This window comes from Sapajus apella, unplaced genomic scaffold (genome assembly GCF_009761245.1).
Source record: "Sapajus apella isolate SASKATOON/1434 unplaced genomic scaffold, GSC_monkey_1.0 scaffold35, whole genome shotgun sequence".
NCBI lineage: Eukaryota > Metazoa > Chordata > Mammalia > Primates > Cebidae > Sapajus > Sapajus apella.
Window position 1 is genome coordinate 10,042,484 of NW_022436975.1, and position 14,628 is coordinate 10,057,111.

At 37.0% G+C, this 14,628-nt stretch overlaps 1 protein-coding gene across 2 annotated transcripts in view; it reads left to right on the plus strand.

Annotated features, from left to right (window-relative positions):
• The window catches only part of UBXN2B (UBX domain protein 2B), a 35,760-nt gene extending 28,960 nt beyond the window's left edge, over positions 1 to 6,800 (plus strand). The window contains exons 8-9 of one of the 2 annotated variants that reach the window (XR_004274427.1): positions 1,063 to 1,224; positions 2,537 to 2,813. Coding sequence is in view for 1 of the 2 variants with exons in the window: in XM_032296149.1 (XP_032152040.1) it covers positions 1,063 to 1,224; positions 2,537 to 2,699 (325 nt within the window). In the remaining variant the exon portion in view is untranslated. Of the gene's footprint in view, positions 1 to 1,062; positions 1,225 to 2,536 lie in introns of both variants that reach the window. The other variant, XM_032296149.1, reaches the window with a different exon arrangement.
• The last annotated feature ends 7,828 nt before the right edge of the window (positions 6,801 to 14,628 follow it).

Sequence of the window (14,628 nt, forward strand, 5' to 3'; positions counted from 1 at the left end):
AGTGTCAGCAGTTAGTACCAGATAATTTTACCACTTTGCTGTGTACTCTGAGAAACTTTTTGATTGGGAGTAAGAATCATGATGATTTAGTTTTATGTTGGACTAAAGCCCAAATGCTCATAGAACTTTTATACTGATAAATATGTAGATAGATGTGTGTCTTTTTTCCAAATAATGTATAGAAAACCATGTAAATCTTATTGTTCAAGAGAATAAACTTCAAGGCTATCAAAAATCCCTTGAGATGACTGAGAAAATTGGGCTAAATTTCTTTTAATCTTTTAACCAAAAGGCACTGTATTTTTGACAGTCGCTTTTGGCATATACTGTCTGATCATCCAGCTAGTGTTAGAAGGGGCTAACACAGCAATGCTAGGGTCACTAGTAACCAAGCTCAGATGGTAAGATGTTCTATTAAATTAGCTTCATTATGAATTTATTGTCATGTTTTAACATTTTACTCTTCACTAATACTTAAAAATTCTCTTTTGCAAAGTAGTGCTTGAATCAGATGGTTTTAAGTAATATTAGCCAAGTTTAAGTGAATTTAGTGCTGATAATACGTACACAATAGCTGGCACCTGTTGAACCACTGTGTTCTAGGCACAATATTAAGGACTTAACTGGCATAATACACCTTCATAACATAGTATTATTCCCTCATTTTGTAAATGATAGAACTGGGATTCAAAATGATTGATGGACTTACTCAGCTTTACACAATTGACATTGCTGGGATGTGAAACTATGTCTATCTGTGCTCTCATTCTTTGACACTAACTCAGAGTTGCTCATGTTTCTAACACTGATTTGCTAAACAGTCTGATGAAATTGCAGACAGTTAAACGAGAAAAGGATGCAAAGTTAGGCTTTTGAGAGAGATTAGATAAACCAAATCAGAATCATAGGATCCAAAATAACTTTACTGTAAAGAAAGAGGTTGAAAGAAGTATAGGAGACTCAAATGAAGCCATATTGTGAGTGTTTATCTGCTCTCTTCAGTTTTTCATATATTTGACATATTCAGATTTGTGTTCTAATTCTTTAATTCTTCTTTCTTAGCCTTACCCCTGAAATAGTCAGTACACCTTCTTCTCCAGAAGAGGAGGATAAATCAATACTTAATGCAGTTGTTCTTATTGATGATTCAATCCCAACAACAAAAATTCAAATCAGGTTAGCAGATGGGAGTCGTTTGATACAAAGATTCAATAGTACACACAGGTAAGCTTCTTGACCAATGGGGGTCCTGTTTGCTATTATACGCTGGGTTGCTTACCTAAGTAAAACTATGTAACATGAGTAGTGAAGAATATGATATTCTTTAGGTTTACTTTTGAAGTAAGTTTTTGACAGAAGAAACATTTTTAAAAGAATAATAGCTGCGTATAAGAAATGAAATATATGGTGTTTAAACAGTTTGTATAAACTATCAAAATAGTAATGTGATCTCAGGTATCACACAAAAATAAATTAAGAACTATAGCTTTGTGTTGTTGCCAAAACTATAATGAAGTAGAATCAGATTTAACATTGTAAAACCTTTTTGGGACTTTATTCATTTAAAAATTTGTTATAATTTTGATGGGGATTAATTCTCTATGTAGCAAATACTTCATAATATAAATGTATAGTGTAAATAAAGTTGAATTGTACTCTTGTCCGGAACTTCAGATAGTGTTAAATGTTCTTTTTATGTTGATTGATTTGTACATCAACATATGATTTGTCCATTGAGGCAAGACCCTAACAGATATATTTATGATGTTGGTTGAATTACTGTATTTATGTGAGAGTAATTATTTAAAATTATGACAACACATTTCATAGTTTTAGACTCACTTTGCCACAGACCAATCATAGTTACCTTTTTCTGGATCATATGCTGCTAACATATTTTATACTCCAAAAAAATTGTAGGACCTGCACCTTTTTTTTTTTTTTTTTTTTTTTTTGGAGACAGAGCCTCACTCCGTCTTCCAGGCTGGAGTGCAGTGGCAGGATATCTCAGCCCACTGCAAACTCTGCCTTCCAGGTTCAAGCAGTTCTCATGCCTCAACCTCCTGAGTAGCTGGGATTACAGGCAGGCACCAACCACTATGCCCAGATAACTTCTTCTGTTTTTAGTAGGGATAGTGTTTCACCATGTTAGTGAGGCTAGTCTTGAATTCCTGGCCTCAAGTGATCCACCCACCTCAGCCTCCCAAAGTGCTAGAATTACAGGTGTGAGCCACCATGCACAGCCAGCCCTGCACTTTTAAAATAACAACATTAGTACACTTACTTTATGCATAACTTACCTTAAGATTTTTTATATTTTACAGGAAAAGCAAATGTTAAGTACACTCTAAAGTTACTTTACATTTTAACTTAAGCCTAAGATAAATCTTTCAATTGAAATACTATATATTAAAGAAAGTTATAACACCTTTTATAAAGACTAAAATTTTGTGATTTTTATGATTTAATTTTAACTTAAGCTTACATGAAAATATGATTTTTTACGTTATAAATTCTTTTTGTCTTGTTTCTTCAGGATCCTGGATGTCCGGAACTTTATTGTACAGTCTCGTCCTGAATTTGCCACTCTTGACTTTATTCTCGTGACTTCATTTCCGAATAAAGAGCTAACAGATGAAAGCCTGACACTGCAAGAAGCAGATATCCTTAACACTGTGTTACTCCAGCAACTAAAATAATACTGCTCCTGTCCATGCAGTAGCATGTGGGAATAGATGATATGCCATATTAATAAGGACAGTGCTTCCAGCATTAAAAACAACCAAATTATTTTTATTATTTCTACAGATAAATTTTGGTTTTATTGTTATTCTGTCTTCCAACCTGAATATAGACAAATTTGGATTAGGAATAGACTTCGAGATAAGTATGTTTGAGTTTTTAGTTGAAGGACTGGCTTATGTTGATAGTTTTTGGATTTCTAGGCAGATCAGTTTGTTCCATGCTTAGTGTTAATGTAACAACATTTGTTTGCAGAAAAAAATAAACAAAACCCCTTTTTGATAAGATGCATTCGGTAAAATTTGCACTAAAGTTTCTTGATGCAGCATTGACCAACAGCCATTAAGAAATCTTTTGATCACATAAGTTGAAAATTTGTCTGTAATATATACTGAAAAGCGTCTATTTTGATTTTGAAATTGTTTGATCATACAATAATTATTTCTTCTATTAAGACTTTACACATCCTTTTTACTTACTGATTTAGGTGTGTTCCTAGTATCAGAAAATACAATTTTGCCTTGTGTTTTATAGAATTGTGACCGTCGTGAACTTAAAACAAAAACACGTAAAGGTCAGCAGTTCTTAAGAAGATACAGTAAACAGCAACAACATTTTAAAATCCAGTAATTACAGTTCCTCCCAGAGCTTGCCTTGATCACATTCATTTATTCATTCAACACATTTTTCTATGAAACTCCCTATTTACATTAAACACTATTCTATGTGCTCAACCTAGAATGTCTTCTCCAGAACAAGACTAGTGTAGAAATACAGGAGTGTAAATTCTGTCAGACAGACTGGATCTAAAGAATTACCAGCATAAATGTTTGCATTTCTCCTGAAGCCAGAAGCTTTTCCTTCTTCCGAGACACCATTTCATCTTTAGTTATCACTTCTGGTTAGTTTTCCATTGCTGCCATAACAAGTTACAAAGTAAGGCTTAAAATACCACAAATTAATTATCTTAGAAATTCTATAGGTTAGGAATCCAAATGGGTTTTGCGGTGCTAAGATCAGTTTGTTGGCAGAGCTGCATTCCTTTCAGGAGGCTGTACAGGGGAATCATTTCCTTGTCATTCCACCTTCTAGAGGATATCTGTATTCCTTGGCTTGTGACCTTTCTTCCATCTTAAAAACCAGCACTGTTCCATCTCTATGACCCTTCTATTATCACATCTCTCTGACACCAGCCTGGGGAGGTTCTCTGCAGTACTCATGATTAAATGAGGCCCACTGGATAAATCTAGGCTTATCTCCTCATCTTGAAATCCATAGTAACCTTAATTACATCTGCAAAATCTCTTTTACCATTTAAGGTTACATGTAGATTTTGAGATTAGGACATGAACATTTTACATAGAACATTATTCTTGCCTACTACATTCATCAGCCCATGTTAAAGATTCAGGGTGGCCCTTTATTAAAGATTCAGAGCCATCACAAAATAAATTTACCTCACTCATAGGTGCTCAAAAGTCACAACCCATTATTACAGCATCAACTCTAAATCCAAAATCTTATATGAGTCTCACCAACTCAAAAGTCTCAAATCTCACATTAAAGCCATCTAAATTAAATTTGGGAGAGAATCTGGGTGTGATATCTCAGTTCTCTGGGCTTGTGACTGTCTCAGAGTCATTTTTACTTTTTCACAAAAGGTAGCCCACATTTCCAACTGAGTATCAGCTTATTAGCTTGTTTCTTTTATATTTTCTAAAGCTTTCTGTTAAAAATGGTGGTGTTTCTGCTGCTATAACATTGTCAGGAAACTGTGGGTCTCTTACATATGTCATGGGGATTCTCTCATTTAGATAGGAGGCTGCTCACATCTTTGCTGGAAAATCCTGTCTCTATTTGTGGCTTTTTCTGAAATAGCTGAGCGGATGCATGTTACACACCCTTAATCTCTTCAAAGAGCCTTTTGTGTGACCTGATACTCAGACCTTTTGATGTTTCTGAAGTATTAGCAAAAGGTTATACAGCCATACCTTCATCGCTTTCTCTAGAGAAGGCTGTCCTGACAGTGAATCTTTTAGTTTTAGCAGCTTTTGCCATTTGAATAGGCCATGAATTTCCCAAATCAAGTCCTGGTTTCTTTTTATTTAACAGCTCTTCCCTCAATTTATCTACCTCCTTCTATATTTTACTATAATCAGCAAAAAGACAGCAGGCTGTACCTTCCACAGTTTGCTTGGAAATATCCTCAGCTACATATTGAAGTCATCACTTAAAAATTCTGTTTTACACATAACTGCAGGACACAATTCAGCTTATTTTTTTGCCACTATGTAACAAGGTCCCCTTTCCTCCAGTTTTCCAATAACATATTCCTCATTTTCTTCTAAGCCCTCAATGGCAGCATCTTTAATGTTATTCCAATTAATAATCTATTCATGATGAGTTAGATATTCTATGGCAGTCTAAATATTCGCTATCATACTCTGACCTTCCTTCGAGCCTGCCCTAGCATTAACATTCCATATTTCTACTACAGTCTGTTTAAGGCAATTTAGCTTCTTTCTGTCATGCTCCTCAGAATTCTTCCAGCCTCTACCTACTGCCCAGCTCCAGAGCTACTTTTTCATTTTTAGGTGTTTGTTACAGCACCACTCCAAGTACCTAGAAAAGTCTTTTATGCCTACTTCACTGCCAGAAGACTTGAATATGCTACTAGGAGATTTGGAATTCACCTTTCTCCAGGGTCACTGCTTATTTCAAAGAGGTGAATTTACCTGTGCTAGGGTTTTCATACTGAGAGTACTACCAGACCTACCACAGGATGAAAGTGGTGATCCCAGCACCACAGGGAAGAGGAATTCTTCTCAAAATAAGCCCTACTCCTTTTCACTTACTGAAAACTACATGTATACAGCCAGCCCCAATTCAAAAAGATTACCAGGTGTAAAACAACCTTTTCAGGAGTCAAAATCATCTTCTGAAGAAAATGATTTTTTAAAAGAAATGAACATTTTAAATTAAAGGGCATTGTCCTGTTTTGGATTAACAAAACAGGAAAAATAACCAAACCTTGTAAAATTATTTGAAATTTTCTTGTTTTTATCAGTTGGGTGCCTATGGATGCACATACAGAAATAACTGCCATTTTTGTATATAATAGTCTTCCAAAATACAGAGATTTACATTAGGAGAGAATTAAACATCCAGGAGGGATGAACAGTATTTCATGTGTGCTATGTAATGTTTTGCTCATTAAGAGATTTTCATGAATTATTTTTACTACTGCAGTCATTCTTATAATCATGTCAAAAAAGATGTCACAGTGAACAGACAACCATGTGTAAGGTCAGTCATTTTTGCATGATCTATGTAATCAAAAAATTTGAAGTGTCTGCTTATCAATAAAGAATGTTTTCATTCTAAAGGTTTTTCAAATTTTCCTTGATTTGTAGTTTTGAGTGGCCGAATAGATTATTTTAACATGAATAACATTTCCTATGGTTTAATTACCCTTGGTGCACCTTTTTCAGGGACAGAGAAGGAACTGGTTGTAGCAGTATTACCCGAATTTCCTGTTACTGTTTCTGTTTTTATTCTACCCAAATAAAAACGTTCAGGTGCTTCTTTTTTTGCCACAGTGGATTTCTGAAAACATTGTAACAACTGTGAAAGGAAAATAAATCTTAGGACCCCAGAATCACTAAACTAAAGGAAAAAGTCAAGCTGGGAACTGCTTAGTGCAAACCTGCCTCCCATCTCCCACTCATTCTATTCAAAGTTATCCCTCTGCTCATGGAAATAAAGTCCTGTCTGATTGCCTCCTTGGGAAAGGCTAATCAGAAACTCAAAAGAATGCCACTGTTTGTCTCTTATCTACCTATGCCCTGGAATTCCTTTCCCACACTTTGAGTTGTCCTGCCTTTCTGTTCTGATCCAATGTTCATCTTACATATATGGATTGATGTCTCATGTCTCCCCAAAATCTACAAAACCAAGCTGTGCCCTAACCACCTTGGGCTCATGTCATCAGGACCTCCTGAGGCTGTGTCACAGGTGCGCATCCTTAACCTTGGCAAAACTTCCTATATTGAGACCCATCTCAGGTATTTGGAGTTCGTGCAACGTATATTGTTGAAAAGTGTATCATGTCGAAGTGGCCTTATCTGGGATGACAGCCAAGGTTTATTGTCTCATGGCCATGGAGATCAAGGATGCCAACACACAAAGAGGTTAGGAGCTGAAGTTTAATAGGCAAAAGAAATAGACAAATGGGATCTAATTAAACTCCAGAGCTTCTGTACAGCAAAAGAAACCATCATTAGAGTAAATCGGCAACCAACAGAATGGAAAAAAATTTTTGCATCTACCCTTCTGACAAAGGGCTAGTAACCAGAATCTACAAAGATCTAAAACAGATAATACAAGAAAAAAATAACCCCATTCAAAAGTGGGAGAAGGATATGAACAGACACTTTTCAAAAGAGGACATATAGGAGGCCAACAAACATGAAAAAATGCTCATCATCACTGGTCATTAGAGAAATGCAAATCAAAACCACAATGAGATATCATCTCACGCCAGTTAGAATGGCGATCATTAAAAAATCTGGGGACAACAGATGCTGGAGAGGATGTGGAGAAATAGGAGCACTCTTACACAGTTGGTGGGAGTGTAAATTAGTTCAACCATTGTGGAAGGCAGTATGGTGATTTCTCAAGGATCTAGAAATAGAAATTCCATTTGACCCAGCAATCCCACTACTGGATATATACCTAAAGAACTATAAATTGTTCTATAAAGACACATGCACATATATGTTCATTGCAGCCCTGTGTACAATAGCAAAGACCTGGAACCAACCCAAATGCCCATCAATGATAGACTGGACAAAGAAAATGTGGTATATATACACCATGGAAACTACACAGCCATAAAAAACGATGAGTTTGTGTCCTCTGTCAGGACTTGGATGCATCTGGAAACCGTCAGTCTCGGCAAATTGACACAAGAACAGAAAGCCGAGCACCATATGTTCTCACTCATAGGTGAGTGTTGAACAACGAGAACACGTGGACTCAGGAAGAGGAGCATCATACACTGGGGACAGTTGGTGGGGTAGGAGAGAGACAGTGGGGAGTGGGGAGGGATAACATGGGGAGAAATGCCAGATATAGTATGCACCTAAAGTAAAATAAATAAATAAATAAAAAGATTTTTGGATGTGCAGATTGCATTTTATAAATAGAATTTAAAAATAATTAAAAAAATAAAAAGAGACGAGCTCTCTACTACCAAGAGGGGTCCTGGAAAAATTTGTTGCTGATCCGCAGTGAAATGCAGGGAGGGTTATAGACGAGCTAATGGGGAGGTAGTGTCTGGTGTACATAGAGTATGAAAAACCAGTTAGGGCCAGGTGTGCCATCAGCATAGGGTGCAAATCTCTGGCAGCCCCCAACCCAATCTTCTGTTATGCAGGTGGGTTCTCTGCCTGAGTTTCTCCATGTTGCCCATTTCTTTCTTACTGTACACGTGCTAACAAAGGAAGATGGAGTTTCCATGGTGGACGTGCCTGGCCCCCAGGTAGCCCTTTTCTATTGGCATAGCTGCAGGCATCCTCCCATGGAAGCTTCCAGCTTCCTTACCTGTGTTTGCAGCTCAATCTTTCAGGCTGCTGTATTAGAAAAGAAATGATTTCTGGGTCTGCTTCTTGTTAAAAGGGAAGTTCTGCCGAGGATTCTTTGGCCCTCACTATCGGCCTAAATAATTTATTTCTAGCTCCTGTATTTGTTTGCCTCGTAAGAGTGTCCCTGATCAATGGTGTGAATATATATAATCCTCTGTCAAGTTTTTAATTAAAGTATCTTCTAACCCAAATAGTTTATAAAGAGCCCTAGTGCACATGTGGAACAAAGTGTGTGTGTGTGTGCGTGTGCGTGTGTGTGTGTGTGTGTTTTATAGCGTATGAAAATAGCATGTGTGTCCCAGAACTAATAACTAGCTCTAATCCACTTAGCTTAACAGTTTTGCCTCTTTGGGATTTATAGCTATGACCTGGGGACGTGTTCAGGGGAAAACACTCTTTTAGAAAGTTTGAACTTGATGATTCATTGTCCTTTAGATAAATGTTTCTATGTAAAGCAGAGATACTCAGAATCCTCCTAAGCAGTGGCTACCTTAAATTTTCCTTTGAATCCTATAGTTTGATTTCATGTGGATTCTCTGGCACAATTCCAAGTGCAGCTACTCAAAGGGAAGCTACAGGCAAAGAGAATGTTGGTAAAACACTGTTTTGTTGATTGTATCGCAACACTTCTTGCTTTCTTTGGAGGGGGTAACAAACAGTTTAACCTACCAGCATGGACTTAAAGACTTCACACGTAATTAGCAATACAGTGCTTTCTAATGGCTCATGATTATTATTGAATTATGGTATGTATGCTAATTAGGCAACATTAAAACAGGGTTAAGAAATTAAAAGGTTTTTCCTCACAAGATTCTCTTTACTGTCCTTTACCTCCTTCCATTTACCTCCTTCCGTTTACACTGGCTTGGAAATAGTGTTTAAAATGGCTCACAAATAGTGTCCATATTTAAGCCAGTGCCTTTTCTTACTTTAACCTTGGAGATAGAAGAATATTTAAAATGAGGACATGTCCCTTCCGTTATGCCTGTATTGATTTTTTGTTTGTGTTTACCTTACGTAGTATACTTTTCAGTGTACTTTTTAGAACATTCTTAATTATAAAAGGTCTTTCCTCGTAGTTTCTGTATTTGACATCTTCCCTATTTTATTCTTCAGTTTTATCTTTGTGGGAAAGTCTTGTTGAACAGATTTTATCATTTTTATCAGGAATGGTAAAAACTATAATGGTTGGTTTTCTTTTCTTTTCTTTTTTTTTTTTTTTGAGTAGGAGTTTCACTCTTGTTGCCCAAACGGGAGTGCAGTGGCATAGTCTCAACTCACTGCAACCTACGCCTCCTGGGTTCAAGCGAGTCTTCTGCCTCAGTTTCCCCAGTAGATGGGATTACAGGTGCCTGCCACCATGCCCAGCTAATTTTTGTATTTTTAGTAGAGACGGGAATTTGGCCATGTTGGATGGACTGGTCTCCAACTCTTGACCTCAGGCAATCTGCCCTTCTCGGCCTCCCCAAGTGCTGAGATTACTGGAGTGAGCCACCACACCTGGCCTAATGTTTAGTTTTCTATAAGCATCTATGTTGATTAAAAAGCAGCAACAAGGCCGGGCGCGGTGGCTCACGCCTGTAATCCCAGCACTGTGGGAGGCCGAGGCGGGTGGATCACGAGGTCAAGAGATCGAGACCATCCTGGTCAACACGGTGAAACCCCGTCTCTACTAAAACTACAAAAAATTTGCTGGGCATGGTGGCACGTGCCTGTAACCCCAGCTACTCAGGAGGCTGAGGCAGGAGAATTGCCTGAACCCAGGAGGCGGAGGTTGCGGTGAGCCGAGATCGCGCCATTGCACTCCAGTCTGGGTAGCAAGAGCGAAACTCCGTCTCAAAAAAAAAAAAAAAAAAAAAAAGCAGCAACAATAAATACAACAGATATTCAGAGCACCAGTAGACTTGAAAGTAAAAGCATGAGCTAGTTGATACAAGTGGAGTTTCAACATTTCAGGGGATGAGGTGGTCGTTTTTATTAATATAGCAAAATTACCTGCAAATACCATATTTTATACATGTACTTAGAAAATACATAATATTGAGGCTAGGAGGTTTTTCTTTTCCCCTTGAAAACCTATTATAAGTATTTGTAATGTGACTAGATGTTAGTGTCTAGAATATTGTGTACATTAGTATTCTGTTGCAACCCAAACTAATCTGACTTTATATTATTTAATATTAAGCATGTGTACAGTGCATTTGCAATAAGGTGTACATAACTTTTGGGGGTTTTTTTGTTTTGGTTTGGTTTTAGTTTTTTGTTTGAGATAGAGTCTTGCTCTGTTGCCCAGGCTGGAGTGCAGTGGCACAATCTTGGCTCACTGCAACCTCTGCCTCCTGGGTTCAAGCGATTCTCCTGCCTCAGCCTCCTGAGTAGCTGGAATTACAGGTGTGTACCACCATGCCCTTCTCATTTTTTTGTGTTTTCGTAGAAATGGGTTTTCACCATCTTAGCCAGGCTGGTCTTGAACTCCTGACCTCAAGTGATTCAACCACGTTGGCCTCCCAAAATGCTGGGATTACAGGTGTGAGCCACTGCGCCCAGACAGGAGTACATAACTTAGAGATGACTACTTGGACCATCACTTACTGAGGGCCTACCAAGAACACAGTCCTGTATTTGCAGGCAGCACGTTACTCAGGGTAACTGACAGTCTGTTACACAATTTGTCCTTCTGACCTCAGCTTGATAAATGTAATGTCTTCAGAAAGGCCTTTGCTGATGCCTCAATCTAAAGTCATCTCTTTTCTCTCTCAGTCAGTTTTTATACTTTTTACCATAGCGTTAGCAATACCTGATATTTTCTTGTTAACTTGTTTGACTAACATGCTCCTTTCCCATTCCCTCAGACTCTTCACTTTGTGTCCCTAGAGCCCAGAACAATATCTTACATACAGGAGTCACTCAGTAAATGGTTAATTTGTAATAAATCAGCAAATGAAGAATAAAACCCTCTGGACCTTGGGAGAATATATACATTCATGTTTTTTAAATGAGAGAGCAGTGGCAACCAAGTTGATGCTGGTGATAGAAAATGTATGTTGGCTAGGCGCAGTGGCTCACACCTGTAATCCCACCACTTTGGAAGGCTGAGGCAACAAGATTGCTTGAGGCCAGGAGTTCGAGACCAGTCTAGGCAACATAGCAAGACCCTGTGTCTACAAAATATATTTTTTTTAATTAGCAGGGTGCAGTGACACATGTCTAGTAGTTCCAGCTACTAAGAGACTAAGGTGGGAGGATCACTTGAACCCAAGAGGTTGAGTCTGCAGTGAGCCATATTCAGGCCACTGCACTTCAGCCTGGACAACAAAGCAAGACTCCTGTCTTCAAAAACTATATATATATAATATATAAGATATATAACATATATAAGACAAAGTCTTAAAAACTATATATAATATATATAAAATACTTGGGATTTAAAGGGAGGAAAATATATAAATACATATATATTTTTTTAAATTATATATAAATGTATATATTACATTTGTATTTATATATAATTTATATTTATTTATATTTATACATAACATATATGTTTTATTGGGTTTTAAAGGGAGGAAAAAGGCATTTTAGAAGAGGTGTTCATTTCTGGGTGTTGGTAATATCTATATGGCTTTAAATGAAGTGTCCTTGGCAGTTCCCTATGGTAGAACTGGGAAGAAAAAGGCTAAGGAATGTCCATATGAAGAACTCACAATGTGTGAAATACCGAGGATTCAAAGTCTCACTCTGTTGCCCAGGCTGGAGTGCAGCGGCACGATCTTAGCTCACCGCAACCTCCACCTCCCGGGTTCAAATGATTCTCCTGCCTCGGCCTCCTGAGTAGCTGGAACTACAGGCACACACTACCATGCCCAGCTAATTTTTGTAATTTTAGTAGAGATGGGGTTTCACTAAGTTGGCCAGGCTGGTCTTGAACTCCTGATCTTGTGATTCACCCACCTCGCCCTCCCAAAATACTGGGATTACAGGTGTGAGCCACCGGACCTGGCTAGATTTTCTTGATTCCAGCAGTAGTAACTGCTGTGATTCTAGAAGTCTGGAAATAAGGAAGAACACTGTGCTATGAAAACATTGTAGAAAAACCTCAAGCTGTTCAGTAACTATTTTTTTGATTACTCTGAAACAACCAGTTTCCTGGTCACTTGTCATGCAGTCTGATGGTTTACAGTATGATTCTTACAGATTTTATTTTTATATATAAGCTCTCTTTATATAACACAGGCTATATAATACAAGCCTGTGCAATAGCCATTCTTCAATTTCTTTTTGGTAAGTCTGACATATTCCAACATTTTCAGGCTTTGAATGTAATATCTCATCATTATTTATTTGTTACCTGACTACTGACACCTAAAAATGTAAAAGAGGAGTTAATGAGATTCTAAATCTACGTAATGACTTTTTAAATAAAAAACTGCAGAAGATTAGATGATACTAGAGGGTTTAATTATGTGGCACTCATGCCTCTGAAATCAAACCAGTTCAAGTAGCTGTTGACTTTGGCTACCCACTCAATTTGGCTGAACTTACAAAAAAATTCTCACTTGTCATTATACATTGTTCTTGTTCTCTAAATTAACTCACTTGTGCAATCTTCCACGCAAGCAAAGGCAGTAGAAATGACCTGGAGTTACAGATTTCCAAATAACCTTTATAAACAGACAAGGATATCTGCAAACATGCTTGAGTTTCGATGTTGGTTTTGGAATTATTCTTCAGAAAAAAATGATATTATAAATTCCTCTTAATTTGGCTAGTTCTTAAAAGTGCCCTTTTATGCATGCTAAAATATTTAACCAGTAATTACTTAATTTCTATGGGTTTTTATTACTCATAATAAAAATCTTAAGTATATTTGACATTAAAAATGGCACTAAAGTTTACAAGAGATCAGGCGTTCTCTATATTTAGTTCTTAAAATTAGAAATTACTTTTAACATAGGACTGTATCCACACACATCTCAATCCTTTTGTTTTGGGTATAATGAAAACAGCAAAAAACGTTGATGGGTTTCTAGGTCACGTTCATGCCACAGTGAGTGCATGGCATATATTAACGTGACACAACCTTCTCAGATGCAAAGGATCACTGGATGACTCACAAACTATTTTTTTCTCTCTCCAAATTAGTTCTAAATTAGTGAAAATCATAAAATTATAAAAGATATTTGCATTTCTAACAGTTTTTAAATGTATGACAAGTTACATTTATGACAAGTTATTTTATACTTGCACACAAATATTCTAATTCTACTTTTTATCACTTTTGATGGTTCACCAATCAAAGCTTTTACTTAGATAATGCATTTAAGTATATGCAAAAACATGTTTATTTCCTCATTATTCTTCCTGCTGTAAGCAAGTCAGTGTTTACTTTTACTCATTGTTGTACATATGCCAAAATATCTCAAAAATCTTCATCCTATATGTATGTAGGGTGGGGTAGTGGTGGTGGTTTTTCATTTTATTCATATACTTCTAAATCTCCAACCAACTTTCCATAAACTTTCATAAACTTTCCACAAAGTTTCAAACCCTTCATAAACTTTCACTTCCATTCCTCTTATGTTCTTTTTTCTCATTGTTCTCCATATACTTCTAAATATTACTTCCAAAACTTTCTGACTCACTGAGAGCTTTCCTTGGAACATTGAGTTCTCCTGACAGTAACATGTCAGGAGAAGTACAAGTGTGGGTGGAATCTTGCCAGCAGCAGGGTAGAGGTGAAGCATCGTCAGCTCTAAAAAGGTTTACTATAGGATTAGAAGAGCAAAACCCTATAACACAGACAGCTTTCATCAGGAACATCTTTACATATAAAATAACATCGGTATTGGTGCCAATTCAACTGCAAAATAAAATAGTTGTTTATTGGTGATTCTCTATCGAGTCCCTTTAAGTGCAATCTGAATGACTTAACTATAAAAATAAGTTTACATTCAACACTTGGGGTCATCTCATTTGTAAACAGAGATATAGCTATAAATACCAACAATGTAAAATCCTATATAAACATAAATCCTAAAATATTTCTACTATGCCAGCACTTGAGTTTGTATAGCTTTCCCTCCATACATTATTTCAAAAATATGGCCTCCACAAGAACCCTTGGAGATAAGCAGAATAAATCTTAGCCCCATTACGTTCATGGGTAAGAGTTAAGTGACATGAAGAATCACACTGTGAGTAAAGATGAAGTCAGTGTCTTTTTATGGTTGACATGGTTCGG